This window comes from Nothobranchius furzeri, chromosome 2 (genome assembly GCF_043380555.1).
Source record: "Nothobranchius furzeri strain GRZ-AD chromosome 2, NfurGRZ-RIMD1, whole genome shotgun sequence".
Taxonomy (NCBI): domain Eukaryota; kingdom Metazoa; phylum Chordata; class Actinopteri; order Cyprinodontiformes; family Nothobranchiidae; genus Nothobranchius; species Nothobranchius furzeri.
The window spans coordinates 88,522,577-88,540,926 of record NC_091742.1 but is presented as its reverse complement, the minus strand read 5'-3'; the positions used below and the strand labels follow the sequence as shown (position 1 = coordinate 88,540,926).

The following is an 18,350-nucleotide window of genomic DNA, read 5'->3' as shown; positions in this document are numbered from 1 at the left end:
CGTCCAGAACTACGTCGAACACATGCTGTTCCTGCTGATGGAGGAGGAGGCGGGGCTTGGTGAGTTCTGACTCGTCCGATAATGATGATGATGATGGTGACGACGACAATGATGATGATGAGGACAGTGACGATGATGATGATGATGATGATGGTGACGACGACGATGATGATGAGGACAGTGATGATGATGATGATGATGATTATGATGAAGACAGTGATTATGATGATGATGAAGACGGTGATTATGATGAAGATGATGATAATGATTATGATGATGAAGGTGAGGTCAGTGATGATGAAGATGATGATGATGAGGACAGTGACGATGATGATGATGAGGAGGAGGACAGTGACGATGATGATGATGATGATGATGATGATGATGGTGACGAGGATGATGATGACAGTGATAATAGGGAGGACAGTGATGATGATGATGATGATGATGATGAAGACAGTGATTATGATGAAGATGATGATAATGATGATGATGATGAAGATGAGGCCAGTGATGATGAAGATGATAATAGTGTTGATGATGAAGATGATGATAATGATTATGATGATGAAGGTGAGGTCAGTGATGATGAAGATGATGATGATGAGGACAGTGACGATGATGATGATGAGGAGGAGGACAGTGACGATGATGATGATGATGATGATGATGATGATGGTGACGAGGATGATGATGACAGTGATAATAGGGAGGACAGTGATGATGATGATGATGATGATGATGATGATGATGATGATGATGAAGACAGTGATTATGATGAAGATGATGATAATGATGATGATGATGAAGATGAGGCCAGTGATGATGAAGATGATAATAGTGTTGATGATGAAGATGATGATAATGATTATGATGATGAAGGTGAGGTCAGTGATGATGAAGATGATGATGATGAGGACAGTGACGATGATGATGATGATGAGGAGGACAGTGACGATGATGATGATGATGATGATGATGATGATGGTGACGAGGATGATGATGACAGTGATAATAGGGAGGACAGTGATGATGATGATGATGATGATGATGATGATGATGAAGACAGTGATTATGATGAAGATGATGATAATGATGATGATGATGAAGATGAGGCCAGTGATGATGAAGATGATAATATTGTTGATGATGAAGATGATGATATTGATGATGATGATGAGGACAGTGATGATGATGATAACGATAACGATTATGGTGACGAGGATGATGATGACAGTGATGATGATGACGATGATGATGATGTGATGAAGATGAGGACAGTGATTATGATGATGATAATTATGATGATGATTATGATGATGATGATGATGATGATAAGGACAGTGATTATGATGATGATAATTATGATAATGATGATGATTATGATGATGATGATGATGATGATAAGGACAGTGATGATGATGATGATAATTATGATAATGATGATGATGATGATGATGATGATGATGATGATAAGGACAGTGATGATGATGATGATAATTATGATAATGATGATGATGATTATGATGATGATGATGATAATTATGATGATGATGATTATGATGATGATGATGATTATGATGATAATTATGATGATGATGGTTATGATGATGATGATGATGATGATAATTATGATGATTATGATGATGATGATAATTATGATGATGATGATGAAGATGAGGAGGACAGTGATTATTATGATGATAATTATGATGATGATGATGATGATGATAAGGACAGTGATTATGATGATGATAATTATGATAATGATGATGATTATGATGATGATGATGATGATGATGATAAGGACAGTGATGATGATGATGATAATTATGATAATGATGATGATGATGATGATGATGATGATAAGGACAGTGATGATGATGATGATGATAATTATGATAATGATGATGATGATTATGATGATGATGATGATAATTATGTTGATGATGATTATGATGATGATGATTATGATGATAATTATGATGATGATGGTTATGATGATGATGATGATGATAATTATGATGATTATGATGATGATGATAATTATGATGATGATGATTATGATGACGATGATGATAATTATGATGATGATTATGATGATGATGATGATGATGATAATTATGATGATGATTATGATGATGATGATAATTATGATGATGATGATTATGATGATGATGATGATGAGGACAGTGATTATGATGATGATGATGATGATGACAAGGATAGTGATTATGATGATGATAATTATGATGATGATGATGATGATGATGAAGATGAGGAGGACAGTGATTATTATGATGATAATTATAATGATGATGATGATGATTAGGATGATGACGATGAGGAGGAGGAGGAGGACAGTGATGATGAGGATGATGATGATGATAATTATGATGATTATGATGATGATGATGCTGTGACACCAGGAGGAGCCATGGGGCCCATCCTGGAGTTGGTGGTTCTGGAGGGCGTGATGGAGAGACTTTTCCTGTGGAGTCTGAGGAGACAGTTCACTGAGGACATGAAGCTGGAGCAGCTGAGGATGTACCAGATGCTCTTGTCTCAGGCTAAGCAGCCTCTGCTGCACCATAAGCCCGTTCTCCGCCCGCTCATGATGCTGCTCACCTCATGTGCTGGAGCTGCAACTGGTCAGGAACATTTTATCATGACTTTATTAATAACAATTTCACACCCAGTGTATGTTAAATATGACCTACAGGTCATCTGCCTCAGAGACACCAGCTCACACGTTACTTCCTGTTTTTGATCGAAATCAGGTGGAATAAAACCAGTTCCTTTAAATGGATTTCCACAATAAAAGTCTTTAATATACCGTTATATTTGAAGATGAGAACTGTTCTGTCTCCTGTTGGATGTGTTTTCTGTGTTTGACCTGAATGTTGATCAAGGTGACGTTTCACCCTGCAGACACTGGCGGGGTGGTGGAGGCGGAGCTTGTCCAGTTGTTGAACCAGCTGTGTGCGGCTCTGGTCAGGGACCCGTCAGTACTGGAGCTGTTCTTCCACAGCAGCCAGGACCAGGGAGCCGCTAACTTCCTCCTCTTCTCCCTGCTCATCCCCTACACTCACAGGTAGATTAAACCAGTTTCCTGCTGCATTTGGGAGCTTTTCTGTGGACTTTGGCTATTTTTCCACTATTTTCCAGTCCAGTATCACAACTCGTTTTAGAATATTAGTTTTTTTTTTGTTCAGTTCATGAATCAGGCATATTTAAAAGCCCCTAACACAAGGGATGAGCCAGTGTTTGGATATAATAAGACCTGAACAAATGTCATCAGGACAAAAACACAAGTGTATTCAGTCAAAAGTGACCTTATGAACGCTATCTGTCCTCCAGGCAGGGACAGGTGGGACAACAGGCCAGAGATGCTCTGCTGCTCATCATGTCTCTGTCAGCCTCCGAGCCTCGAGTAGCTCAGCACATCGCCGAGAACACCTACTTCTGTCCCGTAAGTGTACAAACACACGCTCACGCTGAACTGGTGAGTAGACACAGGAAACCATCACGGATGGGTCCAAAAGGCCGAGTCCAAAAGGACCAAGGAGTCACGACCGTCTCCGACTGCTGACACATGGTCGTGTGAAATCAGCTGGAGCCTCTGAGTGTCTGAGATGTCAGGGTTGAACTAAAGCAGCATCCAACCTGAGGAACCTGAGGCTAAACCTAGAGTGTCTGAACTGTTTTCATCTCCATCTGAAGCTTCCTGCATGAAAGCCTCTAACTGATTATGTTACTCCCCTCGAGTCTTAATAAAGCTCAACTTGTTCTTTGGTTTTTACTGACATTTATTTCGGACAGGAGGATTCTTCGACATGTCTTAACATGTAATGATGTCCAACCACAGCCGATACAATGCCGTCAGAACTAAAAAGAAATACAAACTTAAATGAATATTCTTAATAAAGTCCTTAAGCATTATATGACGAACATGTCAACAAATCGATCAATAAAATACACGTTACACTTAACACTGCGGTAACTGCACTAGAATATCACGCAAATTTACATAATTTACATATACAACGATAATAAACAAAAGAAAACATTTACCTCATTGGCCTCACTCAAAGGGAATAAACTTTAATCCTTACGCCGTGAGGTAGTCCAAAAAAGGCACTCTTTTATTTAACTTACTGCAGACGTACAACCTCGTGGCTCGTCTCTTAATTGCTTGCTGAGTGTGCCAAGAAAAATGCCCCCTTAGCAACAACGGATGGAACTATAGAAAAGGTTCCCATCTAATTGCACAGTTAACACAAATACACATTTAAACATATAAATCTAATGAACAGAACATGAATTACTATTGAAATATTATTTCTCAATCTTTGAACTACTAATTGTTTCAACATTAAATCCAATAAAATGAACTTAAATGCGAGAGTTGCCTTTGATGGCAGCTACAGATTATTTAACACATTTTTATGAATGAAATCTCTTCTTTGACACAGTTCGTGAACTGTCCACCGCGTTCATTCATTCATCTCCTCCTGTATTGTAACCTCATTATGAGGAAGTTATGTAATAAACTAATGAGCTCATCGGGCGTCCTCCTGGGGCCGAGAGCGGAAGCTAATGAGAGACGATCGGGACCGGATTCAAGGAAGAGCAGCGGTGCTGTCGGATGTTTACGCTGACTGTCGGCCATGTTGGATCCATCTGCTTTGTGACAGGATGAATAAAAGGTCGGAGGGTTTATGTTGAGTAGAAAGACAGGATCAAAGGCACGTGCCACCTGAGTGTGTGTTGGTGTGTTTCAGCTTTAAGCCCATGTGACCCAAAATCTGACCTCAATCTGTGCGTAGGGAGCAGATTAGAACATCAGAGGGATTAGTGAGGCTGCACGTGATTGGACGAGACTCTGGAGTGCAGATGTTGCTGCTGCTCAGACTCATCTGGATGATGATGATGATGATGCTCTCCTCAACCATCCTCATCCTGTCACTGATTTGTGTTTTTAATAAAATGAACTCAGATGTTTAAGCAGCTGGTTTTATTTTTTTTAACTGAACTCAAACTGTTCCTTTAATGAATTCATATCCAGCCTTGCTTCCTGCTAATCTGCTCAGGAATGTAGTTTCCACGTGAGCCTGTGTGTGTACAGGTGTGTGTTTAACTCATTTTCCAAGTTTTAATGGTTCAGCTTTGAGGATGTACACAGATTTTGTTTTTGAGATGATATTTTTATTTAGATGGTGGAAAGTGCTGAGTCAGAACTAAATCCAGCAGTTCAGCGAAAAGGGCCGTTTCTCAACATGCATACTTGTCCGAACTCGTGTACTCACGTCTTTGTGAAACGTCTTCAGCGATGGCCCAAGGACTGTTCCAATCCTAAATATGCATCATGGCAAGTTCGCTCAAAGTTCTCGTATGTGTTCTTGCTCCGCCCATTTTATCAAGGATGCATCCATGCAAAGGGAACCCCAAGGTGCTGTTTAACACCATCAGCAGCATCGTCTCTCCTGCCTCTCCTACAGCCTCCATCCACGCAGAGTATGAAGACTTTCTGTCTTTCTTTGTGGACAAAGTCAATAAGGTTAGATCTAGCATCTCTCCTTCAGCCTCATCGCCGCCTCTCCCGACTCCAACCAGGCCCATCATCCTAGATAGCTTTGCTCCGGTTTCTTTGCCTGAGTTAACCAAACTAGTTAACTCTATGAAGACCTCTGCATGCCCCCTCGACATCTTACCCTCATCTTTGTTTAAAAGTGCTTTTCTGTCCATCGGTCCCAGCGTGCTCTCTATAATTAATGCTTCTCTGGTTTCTGGTCAGGTCCCTGCTTACTTTAAGAATGCTGTAATCCACCCGCTTCTTAAAAAACCGAGTCTCGACCCCTCTCTCCATAGCAGCTTCAGACCCATCTCTAAACTTCCGTTCATCTCCAAGATCTTGGAAAAGGTTGTGGCTAAACAGCTCACAGCTGCTCTTGATGAACAGAACATCTATGATAGCTTCCAGTCAGGTTTTCGTAGAGCTCATTCTACTGAAACAGCTCTTCTTAGAGTCTCTAATGACCTTCTGACTCACAATGATGCAGGGGACTGTTCTGTTCTGGTCCTGCTGGACCTGACTGCAGCCTTTGACACTGTTGACCATCACCTGCTACTGGAGAGGCTGAGAGACTGGGTAGGCCTATCAGGATCTGCTCTGGAGTGGTTCTCCTCTTATCTTTCTGAGCGCTCCTTTTCTGTGGCCGTCTCCAAGTTTAGGTCCTCCACCACCTCTCTTACCCATGGTGTCCCACAAGGTTCTGTGCTGGGGCCTCTGCTCTTCCTCCTCTATCTGCTTCCTCTTCAGCACATCCTGAGCTCCTTCAAAGGAATCTTTATGCAGATGACATCCAGCTGTACATCTCCTTTAAGCCCCATGAGATGTCTAAGCTGCAGCTGTTACACACCTGCTTAGACTCTATCAAAACCTGGATGGCTGGGAGCTTTCTTCAGCTGAATGAAGATAAGACTGAGATCCTCATTTGTGCCCCAAACAAGCTAGTTCCCAAAGTCAGAGACTCTCTTGGTCAGCTTGCTTCTCACACCAAACCCTCTGTCAGGAATCTTGGCGCGACCTTTGACCCAGCTCTCACCCTGGATTCTCATGTCAGTTCTCTTGTTCACTCTTCCTTCTTCCATTTCAGGAACATTGCTAAGCTGAGTCCCATTCTGTCCCGCTCTGAACTTGAGACAGTTCTCCACACCTTCATCTCCTCACGCTTAGACTACTGTAACTCTCTTTTCACGTGTCTGAGCAGAACCTCCCTGAACCGTCTACAGGTGGTTCAGAATGCCTGTGCTCGGCTTCTGACCAAGTCCTCCAAACACACCCACATCACCCCGCTTCTCCTCCAGCTTCACTGGCTGCCAGTCAACTTCAGGGTTCATTTCAAGATCCTGGTTCTGGTCTATAGGGCCTTACATGGACAAGCACCATCTTACATTGGTGATCTTCTCAGTCCCTACACCCCCAGCAGGTCCCTGAGGTCCAGTGACCGAAGCCTACTGGTTGTGCTAAAGACCAAAGGTGACAGATCATTTGCTGCTGTGGCCCCCAGACTCTGGAACTCTCTCCCCCTGAGCTTGAAATCGGTGGACTCAGTGGTCTCCTTTAAGAAGCAGCTGAAAACTCACCTGTTCAGGCTGGATTTGGTGTGACCTTCATCACCACCCTCTCCTTATTCTGTTCTCCCCAGGAGTCACTGATTTCCCTCTTTCCTATTCTCTCTCTCTCTCTCTCTCTCTCTCTCTCTCTCTCTCTCTCTCTCTCTCTCTCTCTCTCTCTCTCTCTCTCTCTCTCTCTCTCTCTCTCTCTCTCTCTAACATGTTTTTGATCATTTTTTAAAATCTTTTTTATATTTTAAATTTTTGTTTTTGTGAAGTGCCTCACGATTTTTATCTTAAGAGGCGCTATAGAAAAGATTGTTTTCTTTTTCTTTGTATGTTTGGGTTTCACTCTTCACAATCCCTCGAAATGCTAATTAGTGTCACACCTTGTCCTGTCTCCCCTTTTGGTTTGCTCCCACCTGCCTCTCATTTCCCAATCACCCAAGCTCCCAGCCCTCCTGTATTTAAACCCCTTCTGTGTTGTGTCTCATGTTGGGTCATTGTTTCTATGTCCTGCGTGCTCCATATTTAAGTTCTTGTAAAACGTCCTACCTACCTGTCTGCCTGTCTTCCTCACCCCGTTTGAATCCTCGCCTCATCTCCGCTTCGCTCACCGGCATGGTAGTGACAATAGCTAACCCACTTTCAAAATAAAAGCAGCGTAGCTGTGTTCTGATGAAAATAAACTTTTTATTAATTAAAGAGTGGGAAATGCTATTTTATTAGTTTTTATCAAAAGTGGCTCAAGTGTAATACCAATAATATGTTTTTGTTGGTATTTTGCTATTTAAGGAACAAACTAGACGTATTTTTATGTCAGGTTGATTTTTTTAATCGTAGCAAGAGTACGGTTCTGTTCCTAACGCCGTCCTCATCCTCCCGTACTCGGTAGAACAGACCTTCTGGTGTCCTTGCCAAGAGCATTCTTGTCTAGTACTGTACTGGAGAAGTACAGGTGTAGTATTGACAAACGGCCCAGTTCTGGAGATATTATCCAGGAAGTTACACAAACTATTTGACAAAAGAAAACAATAAATAATGAAAGGAGGTTTGAGATTTTAGGTCAGCTGAATCTGAGCCACATTCTCCTGCTTGATCTGAGAAAACTCCTTGGATGAGAAGCCAAATACCTTCATGAACGTAAACAAGTCCAGCTGACTTGTTTCAGAACCTTCTAGAACTCTGACTTATCTAAAACCTTCCAGACCAACACCAGCCAGATGTTCCCAACCCAGAGGAGTCTGTGTTAGCTCTGAGGAACTTCCTCAGTCAGACGTCTAACCAGGGCCTCGCCCTGAGTTGTGATTGGTGCTCAGGTGGTTACACCTGCACGAATCGCCAAACGCTCTTTAGGTTTGTGTCCTCCAGTGAAACCTTGGACCCACCTGTGTGTGCGTGTGTGTGTGTGTGTGTGTTTCCAGGTGCTGGCCACAGGTCTGTCAGGTCTATACTCGTCTCTCCCAGCCAGGCTGCAGGTGTACAGCGAGGACTGGCACCGCCTGGACCCGGCCGACTGGCAGCAGGTAACAGCATCAGCCTCCATCGCTGCTCTTTAGTGTGTTGGTCCATCTGTGCTTACAGATTAGAGATTAGCTTCTTCAGTGATGACACAAACAACCCGCAGCTCTAGGCTAATGTCTGGAGAATTAAAAAAACACAATTGTTCATTTTAGTCAAAGATTCTCAGTTTTTAACGGTTTTATGACGGAGTCGGTAACGGCCTGTAACTGGTATCGACAGGTTCCAGCTCTGGTTCATTTTCTACATTCACTGGACTTCTGTGGTGCTGTTATCAAGGTAGTGTTGGGTCATTAGTCTCCATATCATCATCCCTAAACCCACCATACCCATGACCTAAAACCAGTACACACATCCAGTCTGATGTGTGTGTCTGCCTCAGGTCGCCCATCCCTCCATCCGATCCCAGCTGCTGAGCTACATCTACAACGGCTTCCTGGTTCCTGTCCTTGCTCCCGCGTTACACAAGGTAACATGTCCGTGTTTATAACCCTGAGACAGTCAGAGACGAGACACGGTAAACACCTGACCAGGTGTGTGTGCGTGTGTGTTTGCGTAGCTGACTGTGGAGGAGGTGATGACCACCACAGCCTACCTGGATCTGTTCCTGCGCTCCATCTCTGAGCCCGCCCTCCTCCAGACTTTCCTGTCCTTCATCCTGCTGCACAGACATGACAACGTCCACATCCTGGACACACTGGTCAGCAGGGTCAACACACCTTTCCAGGTAGGACACTCTAAGAACACCCCCAGTGCCCAGAGGGACTCCTGCTCTGTAACTGAGAAGCTTTCCTCTCCTCCAGCTGGGGACGGTGTCTCTGGCTCTGTTCGGGACTCTCATTGGACTCTTCTGTGAAGACGTCATGCTGCAGCTGGTGTTCAGGTCAGCCAGATGGGCTCACTCACAAGTTCAAATAGGATCATTTTTGTTGCTTTAAAAAAATTCCTTTTTATTTAGAAACATAGATTTCTGGGTTAAGTTCAATCATTTAATTTAATTTATAAATACGTGTAATAATGAGAACTGCAGGTTTTTGGCTCATTTCATTGGATGTTTTTCCCAAAACGACCACAAGGAGGCAGTAGCTGATCAGGATGATTCTTCCTCAGGTACCTGATTCCCTGCCGCCACCTGAGCCAGAGTCGCTGCTCCTCCCTAAAACAGAGGGACCGTTCCTCCATCTGCACCTTCTCCTCCGCCTCCTTCCTGTTCCTCATGCCTTCCTGGTGCCCGGCACGCCTCCACAACACAAACACACACTCAGAGCACATCCACTGGCCCAAAGGAGCAGGTGAGGAGGTTTAAAACATAAAGTAGCATGATGGAACACCCTCTAGCAGACATACTGAATGTGTGTGTGTGTGTTTGTGTGCGTGTGTGTGCGCGTGTGTGTGTGTGTGTGTGTGCGTGTGTGTGTGTGTGTGTGTGTGTGTGTGTGTGTGTGTGTGTGTGTGTGTGTGTGTGTGTGTGTTTGTGTGCGTGTGTGTGCGCGTGTGTGTTTCAGACCTATCAGTATCAGACAGTGTGGGTTACTGTCGTGGTTTGGAATTCCTGATGGATGTTAACTACCTTCATTACCTGTGGGATGCCCGCCAGGCCGTCTCCACCTCCCACAGGTGTGTGTCTGATTCTTCAGCAGCAGCTCTACCTGTGTCGGTACCTGTAGCTTACTAAAACATGTACTAAACATAACTTGAGATAAACAACCTAAAAATAAAATATGAATCAATACTGCATTCCATCATGAATACCTTAACTTTACATTACATTATATCTCAGATGGCCCCAAATATCTGAAAACACATAATTTTCTGCTTTATTTTGCTGGAGTTTTTGTCATCCAGCTTTGTCCTGGTTATTGTGTTTCAATTAAAAACATTAGTTTGAAACTAACTAACTAACCAAGGAACTGACTCCTTCATTCTGGCTGTGATTATAATTTAAAAATATGTTTTCAGGCAGTAAAACAAGTTTTAAGCGAAAATAGCTTTAGAGCACCATCTGGTGGCCAGTTGGTGGTAATACATACTCACAGCTAGCAGAGCTCCGAGGGTTTTTATGGCATAAAACCTAAAATTCCACCAATAAATTCAAGGTTCTAAGATTGGATCCTGACGCATCACCCAGCTATTTGGGTCGGGTCGGTACCACCTGAGACTCTGGTTCTGTCTCACAAATAATAGATCAAAATCACCTGTTCAGTTTGAGAGGTGTGCTATTATCTAGGTATTGCCATTTTTTGAACTTTTCCATGCGTCTCTCCCCCGTCTGCGGATTGAAAGACAGTGGGGAGGATGAATGCTTGAGAGTAGGCAGCCCTGGAAAGAGGCTAAGGCTAACGATAAGCTAACAACACTAAAAGTGAATTCAAAGCGAATTGTCTGTTCAAAAAATATCTCAAGCTACTTTTTCAATTCTTAACAACTCGACATTACAGTGAATTGCATGTGTGAAGGGAATAATGATTCAGTTGTGGTGTTTTATTTCCTTTAATGGGTCGTTCAGAACTATAACGGCAAGCTAACAGCAAGATGGCAAACAACACTTCCTGTAATGCCAGACACAAACTACCGTATTAAATGTAATAAGTGCTGCCTACCATAAAGCACCCAAGGGTACTAACACCAGATATGACAATAGGGAGCCTGAGTCTCCTCCCTTTCCGGTCGGCTCATGGGTCCCCAGATGAAGGTAAAAATGAATGCAAGTCAACGGGGCTAAAAGAGCTATTATCTAATCCACTTTGCTTTACATCCTGGATAGCACATATGTTGTACTTCAATTTAAATGAAAAGTAATGATGGGTGTTTCGACCACACCAGTCACGTACTTTGAGATAGGGCTGCTCAATTAATCGAATTTTAATCACGATTACGATCTGAGTTTTGAACGATTATAAAAAACAAAACAAGCCGATTATTTGCTCCTCCCGCCTGCGCTGCGCCGAGTTGCAAATGAAGCGCTCCTCCCACAGTGTTGCCAACTTAGTGACTGTGACGCTATTTCTAACAGCTTTTCAGACCCCCTTCTTGACTTTTTAACTTAAAAGTACCTAGCGAACACCTCAGAAACATCTCTGGTAACCCTTAGCTACTTTCTGGATAACTGTCGTCGACATTTCCTGCAGGTTAGCTAAACACTCCGCCTGCTCTCCGGACCGTTCTTCAGGACATTAGGAAAGGGAATGATGTAGTGATGTGTCGGTCGCTAAAGACAGCTCTCGGAGCCAGCTCCCTGTTGGATTAACCAGAGTGAGTGACACACACACCGCACCTGCGGACTCCTGAGCCACTAAAACGGCTAAATGTGCGCGTGCAGCGTGCTAAACACACGAGCAGCTTGCCCTGATTGCTGTGAGACCGGGTTGGGGGGTGGGGGGTGCAGCTGTGGTTGGGACAATTATTACATTAATTGATGGACTTGTAAATAAATAGTTTATAAATAAGGTAGAAATAAGTTCCTCACGCTGATAAATAATAACTAATCTCTCTGAGGACACGGTGCTAGTGCACTCTCCTACAGCACCTTGACACGACTTCAATAAATGTTATGCAACATTTTGTGAACATCAATTTATTTGCATGTATTTGTTATAAATGCCACTGTATAATTCTTGCTGTCAGTATTTGCAAGATATTGGTATTTGGGTCTGTACTGTTAGACTTAAATGAGTTAAACCAAGGTCTATAGACCTTGGGTCATAAACTATGAGCTATAAGTATATTGGTCTTTTTATACTGGGAATCAGGAGTTATTTTAGTGATCATCTTGTTTCTTATTTTTGTCCTGATTGTGCCCTGAGCAATTTTATGACTGAATAAAAACAAATAAAATCAACATAAATTGAAAAATCGTCCTAAATAATCGTGATCTCAATTTCAGTCACCATAATCGTGATTATTATTTTTGCCATAATCGAGCAGCCCTACTTTGAGATGTATCAGCTTGTAAAAATTTGTAATTAGCATGACTACAAATCAGACATTGGCACGTTGCATATATGTCATCACCACTGAATCTCCTCTCCCCTAGCACAGCTGCTACTTTTATGGTGGTTCTTTACTTCTGACAAACAGACCACAGTTTGTGAGGCTGAAGAACTGCACATCAAACCAGGCGATTAGTAACATTGGAGCACCACAGGGGACTGTACTCTCACCATTCCTTTTCACCCTGTACACCTCAGACTTCCAGTACAAACCAGAGACCTGTCATCTACAGAAATACTCAGATGACTCTGCAGTTGTCGGGTGTATCAGAGATGGACAGGAAGCTGAGTACAGAGAGCTGGTGGAGTGCTTTGTGGCATGGTGTGGAAACAATCATCTGACCTTGAACGTGAACAAAACAAAGGAGATGATTTTAGACTTCAGAAGACACAGGGTGGAGTCAAACACTGTTTCCATCATGGGAGAAGAAGTGGAGGTGGTTGAGGAATACAAATACCTTGGAGTTCACCTGGACAACAGACTGGACTGGAGAAAGAACAGCGAAGCCGTTTATAAGAAGGGGCACAGCAGACTGCACTTGTTGAGGACGCTTAGGTCCTTCAGTGTCTGTAGCAAGATGCTGCAGACCTTCTACAAGTCTGTTGTTGAGAGTGTAATCTCTTCAGCCATCGTCTGTTGGGGTAGTAGCATCAGAAGCAGGGACCTGAAAAGGCTCAACAGCCTAATAAAAAGGCTGGTTCTGTTCTGGGGACGACTGTGGAACCACTGGAGGAGATAATGCAAAGAAGGATTCTCCAGAGAATCAAGAAAATTCTGGACAACCCTGAGCATTCTCTTCACAAGACTGTCCGACAACAGAAGAGTGTCTTCAGTCAGAGGCTTCTTCAGTTTCGCTGCAACACTGACCGCTACTGGAGATCCTTCCTGCCAACAGCCATTGTAATATACAACAACTCTTTGATGACTTGATTATTATTATTATTCTGAGCTACTACAGCAATCAATTTTCCTCTGGGATTAATAAAGTATTTTTGAATTGAATTGAATTGAAAGAAGTATTCAAAGTTTGCTGAACTTAGAGCCGTTTTTCCTCTGCTCTTCAAAATGTCTGGTTCAATGACGTTTTGTGATATGCAGTTGTAGCACTGGACAAACACAAAACCTAAAATATCTTTTGCCTCGTTCGAAAACAAGTGCTTTCAGAATCAGAATGCGTCTTTAAAATTCACAGAATTCAATGTGAAATCTGTGGCACATAACAAACGGGATTAGAAAATTGCTTTTTAGATCCAAAGGGAGCCTAAGTCTACTTCCGCATCATGGGTCCCCAGAAGAATGAAAAAAATGAATGCAAGTCAACGGGGCTAAAAACGCTATTTTCTAATCCTCTTTGCCTTACGCCCTGGATCGCACATATGTTGTACTGCAATTTAAATGAAAACTAACGATGGGTGTTTCGACCATGCCAGTCACGTACTTTGAGATTTATTAGCTTGGAAATGTTCGTAATTAGCATGACTACAAACGAGAAATCGGCACGTTGCATATGTGACGTCAGCACATAATCTCCTCTCCCCAAAGTAGCTGCTACTTACCAAATGACCAGATTTATGGTGGTTCTTTCCTCCTGTGGTAAGTTCGCTGAACTTACAGCCATTTCCCTCACTTTTCTCCGTGTCTGGTTCGATGACGTCACTTTCGTGAAGCACTTTTGTAGTCCTGGACTTACTTTCACACAAAACCTAAAATAGCATTTCCCCCTGTTCGAATATGAGCACGTTCTTGGTATCAAAATGCTTTTATTAAAATTTACGAACATCATATGTGAAATCTGTGGCACATAACAAACGGAGTTAGAAAATAGCGTTTTTAGACCCGTTGACTTGCATTCATTTTTTCGTTCTTCCCATGGTCCAGAAGTAGATGGGTGTGACTTAGGCTCCCTATATTCTTAACAACCTACTGTTTAGGCTATGACTCATCTTTACTTGACAACTAGAATCTCCTGATGCTGATCTGTAACTGGCAACAGTCACGAAACTCACAACAGGAGGGATAGTAAAATTCAAATTCCAAAAACAAACTGTAGCAACAATATTCGACTACAAGATGTCATTGATACAAATCTTCAATTCAAACTTCAAGGATGACTTTCACTTTCCAATGTGTGCTGACTGGTTCTGATTGGACACATTTGACATCACTTAGATAAATATTGATTCACTTTTAAAAGAGAAAATCACTTTGTGTCTCATATATTTTTATTTCTTAGGGCGTGTTTGTTTTGGTCTGCACCTTACGACGGCATCGACCCTCCTCCTCAAGAGTATCGACCTGACACACCAGGAGACCTCACAGATGATGAGGAAGAGCTCATAGAGAGACTTAAGAGGGACTCCATCTGTTCATTGGTTGTCCATCCTCCCCCTTCCTTTCTGTCCCCAACACCGTCCTCCACAGACACCGTCTCCACGTGCAACCAGGCAGGAAGGGTCAGCTCTGCCATGGAGCTGGAGTGGGATGACATTTTTGGAGACGAGGATCGGTCTTCACCTGCAGTTTGCAGCATGGCGAATGGCTACGTGGAGTCTGACAGATGTGCTTTTTCACCCATGCCAGCGATGCTACCTCCTAGACACATCCAGGAAATGAGGCGCATGGCGACCAAGCTGGTGCACGGCTCATACGCGGAGGAGTTAGAGTTTCAGGATGACGTCATGGTCTATGATCTTGTTGCCCAAAAAGACACAAAAGCAGCTATTATCGAACGGATGAAGGCAGCGAATCGACAGCCCAGTGACAGTTTGTCCAAAGGTCAACTCATTTCAACAGCAGCAATGCTGTCATCCACTGTTTCAACAGTGTTAACAGCAACAGGGAAGACGGTGATGGACACGGTTAATAACATCATGTCCACTCGGAGGAGGAGTGATGATGGAGGGAAAGAGGAGAGAAGGAAGAGTGAAGACTTTGACAGGACCACAGGGAGGAGGTGTGAGGGTTTGTGGAAAGAGCTGGGCAGAACAAAGGTGGCGGGAGAAGAGGAGATAAGGAAAACAGTTGGACACGGAGAGACGTATGTCCTCACCAGCGAGTTTGATGTAAAGAATCACATCATCAGCGAATCTGATGGGAAAATCGAGTCAGTAAAGAGAACCTATAACCAGAATGAAGACGATAACGATCATCAGATACATCCGAAGACATCTCTGCATCCATGTCTAGAAGCAAACTCCTCACCAAACGGCCATTTTCCATTAGAACCAGGAGAACTTAGTGTGGTCACTTCAAACGGCCAGTCTACGGTGCTGCCTCCAATCAAGGTCACCAACGACGATGACTTTGTGTCTCAATACTGTAAGCTCATGCTCTCTCTAGGGGTGGAGCCAGACTGTGATGACATCACAGATAACATCAGCACATTCAGGAGGCGTGTCCGAGCACTGAGGCAGAAGCTTGAAGAGGAGGAGTTCAGTTTTAGCTCCTCCTGGGACGAAGGAGAGCAACAGGCAGTGGAAGAGGACGAGGAAGACGAGGAGAGGGGGAGCACAGGGAAGGAATGTAGCGGGGAGGTTCCATTTACAGGTTGGTTGAAAATCAACATCAGAATTAGTCTAAAAACGTTACCACTCTATTGTTGCGCTAACCCTTACATCCTATGATGCATCAGGCCCGTTTATCAGTGTCCTGTTGTCCCGACTCGAGAACCTTCTGGAAAACTCCATAGCTGTCAATCTGCTGGTGACAGGCATCTTGGCTCAGCTGGCATCATACCCACAACCTCTCCTTAGATCCTTCCTGCTCAGTACAGATACAAATCAGCAGCCCGGCGTACGAACCCTATACCAGGTACCGTCGCCGCGCACCCCGTGTGACTTCCTCCTCTAAAGGTTGCAGTTGTGTAAACGCTGCGATAACCGTGTTCGCAGGTGTTGGTTTTCGTGCACGCTCAGATTGAGCGCTTCATGGAGGACCGACCAGATTATCCTGCCCTCATCACCCAGGCCTGGAGGTTCTTGTTGGCTAAAGACCAAGACGGCAAATTTAGAGGTTAATGAATTCACATGTTGACACACAAACAGGGTGTCTTTAGATATCTGCTACTCTTTGATCTGATAGCAATAATAATAAGGTAGTTTTATAATAAATATTTAGCTAATGAGCAAACTGTTACTGCTGTACAATAAAATTAACCAGTTAATTACATAAAAGCAGGGAGAAGAGACCCCTACCCATGGACGTAATTTGGAGGGGGGGGGGGACCATGCCCCCCCCACTTCTTCCAACGTCAAGTTTGGACCCCTGCACTTTTTACCATCCAAAAACAATATTGCACTATATTAAATTGACACTGGCTGAGCTCTAGGACCAAGAGGAAAACAACTGTTTGTGTTGAAGCCTGTTTCCCATTAGAACATACTGTAAAGACCCCCCCCCCCCCCCCCCCCCACTTCTAAAGTGAAAATTACGTCCATGCCCCTACCTAAGATCTCAAAGTAGTAGTCTATGGTAGTCTGCTTAACCATATTTATCATCTGCACTGTTTTGGTGTCCTTGTCACAATTATTAAGTTGCTTAAAAGCACTCCCGAGACCTTAGATGAGGGATCTCTTCATCCCATTTTGGTTTTCAACCTGATTCATTGTCCTTCTGTGTCTCTCAGAGTCTCTGCAGTCTCATGGCGGGGACATCATCCTGGATCCATCTTTAGTAAACGGCTCGGTGAAGAATGCCCTGCCTTTACCTCCTCTAAGCGTGCTTCCTCCCTGTCCTGCGATTCCCCCTCAGGCCAAGAGCCGAGTGTTCGCCATCATTCTCTACTCGGAGTTCCTGAAGGAGCTCGCAGCCCTTGCCCAGGAGCAGAGCGTGGCACTAGACGGTGGCTGGGAGGAATAACTGATGTTCCCAGGAGACCGTGCGCTTTCTACAAACTCCAATAAAGAAGCTGATTAAGCTTCACACATAAAGATAAACTATTTCCTACTGTAGAGTATTGTTTGTATCTGTAAATCTGTGTAAATATTCCTGGCAACGCTTGAAAATCCCTCCATGGGTGAAAATGATTGTTTATTAAATGTCTTGCAAGAATATTTTGATAATCATTTGTGAGAAATACTTTTCTATAACTTATTTAATTTTGCACTAATTTATTTAAAAAAACTATTGAACATTTAGTCAAAAATGCAGAAAACAGTATATTTCTACAGCTGGCAAAACCTTCCTAATCAGTTTGGAAAACACGCAGAAACAACATGAAAACTGACCCTATTTACACAGAGAAGTACTATTTTAAAAAGATGCCACATCTAGAGCCATATTTCAGAACTTGTATTTAACTTTTACACCAATGATGGATTTCTGCATCTGTGAAGTAAAAATGTATATTAGTATTTAAAAACACCATACTGTGTTTGAGTCTACTTTTAATGCATGATTAGCTAGAAGGGTATGCTGTGAATGGATGAGTCTCTCTCTCTCTCTCTCTCTCTCTCTCTCTCTCTCTCTCTCTCTCTCTCTCTCTCTCTCTCTCTCTCTCTCTCTCTCTCTCTCTCTCTCTCTCTCTCTAGTCATGGTGGATGGCTGCTTATACTGAGCCAGGATCCTCTGGAGTTTTCCTCTCCACTGTCGCTACATGCTTGCTTAGTATGAGGATCGCTGCAAAGACCCTGACTCTAGTCAGTGACTTGATGCAATCTGCTGGGTTCCTTATATAGGAAACTTTTTTACTGATTGGCTTAATAAACTGACCTGTACTGGAA

At 43.2% G+C, this 18,350-nt stretch overlaps 1 protein-coding gene across 4 annotated transcripts in view; it reads left to right on the top strand.

Moving 5' to 3' along the window:
* The window catches only part of LOC107376795 (FHF complex subunit HOOK-interacting protein 1A), a 23,031-nt gene extending 4,681 nt beyond the window's left edge, over positions 1-18,350 (top strand). For 3 of the 4 annotated variants that reach the window (XM_015946069.3, XM_015946068.3, XM_054747361.2), the window contains exons 4-18: positions 1-59; positions 2,430-2,651; positions 2,932-3,094; positions 3,361-3,472; positions 8,544-8,645; positions 8,863-8,919; positions 9,023-9,109; positions 9,200-9,367; positions 9,444-9,523; positions 9,751-9,932; positions 10,146-10,257; positions 14,864-16,176; positions 16,262-16,440; positions 16,521-16,641; positions 17,255-18,350. The exon at positions 1-59 is cut by the window's left edge and continues 134 nt beyond it. In XM_015946069.3, coding sequence (XP_015801555.3) covers positions 1-59; positions 2,430-2,651; positions 2,932-3,094; positions 3,361-3,472; positions 8,544-8,645; positions 8,863-8,919; positions 9,023-9,109; positions 9,200-9,367; positions 9,444-9,523; positions 9,751-9,932; positions 10,146-10,257; positions 14,864-16,176; positions 16,262-16,440; positions 16,521-16,641; positions 17,255-17,487 — 3,190 coding nt within the window. In that variant the 3' untranslated portion in view covers positions 17,488-18,350. Of the gene's footprint in view, positions 60-2,429; positions 2,652-2,931; positions 3,095-3,360; positions 3,473-7,332; positions 7,744-8,543; positions 8,646-8,862; positions 8,920-9,022; positions 9,110-9,199; positions 9,368-9,443; positions 9,524-9,750; positions 9,933-10,145; positions 10,258-14,863; positions 16,177-16,261; positions 16,441-16,520; positions 16,642-17,254 lie in introns of those variants that run through there. The other variant, XM_070548126.1, reaches the window with a different exon arrangement.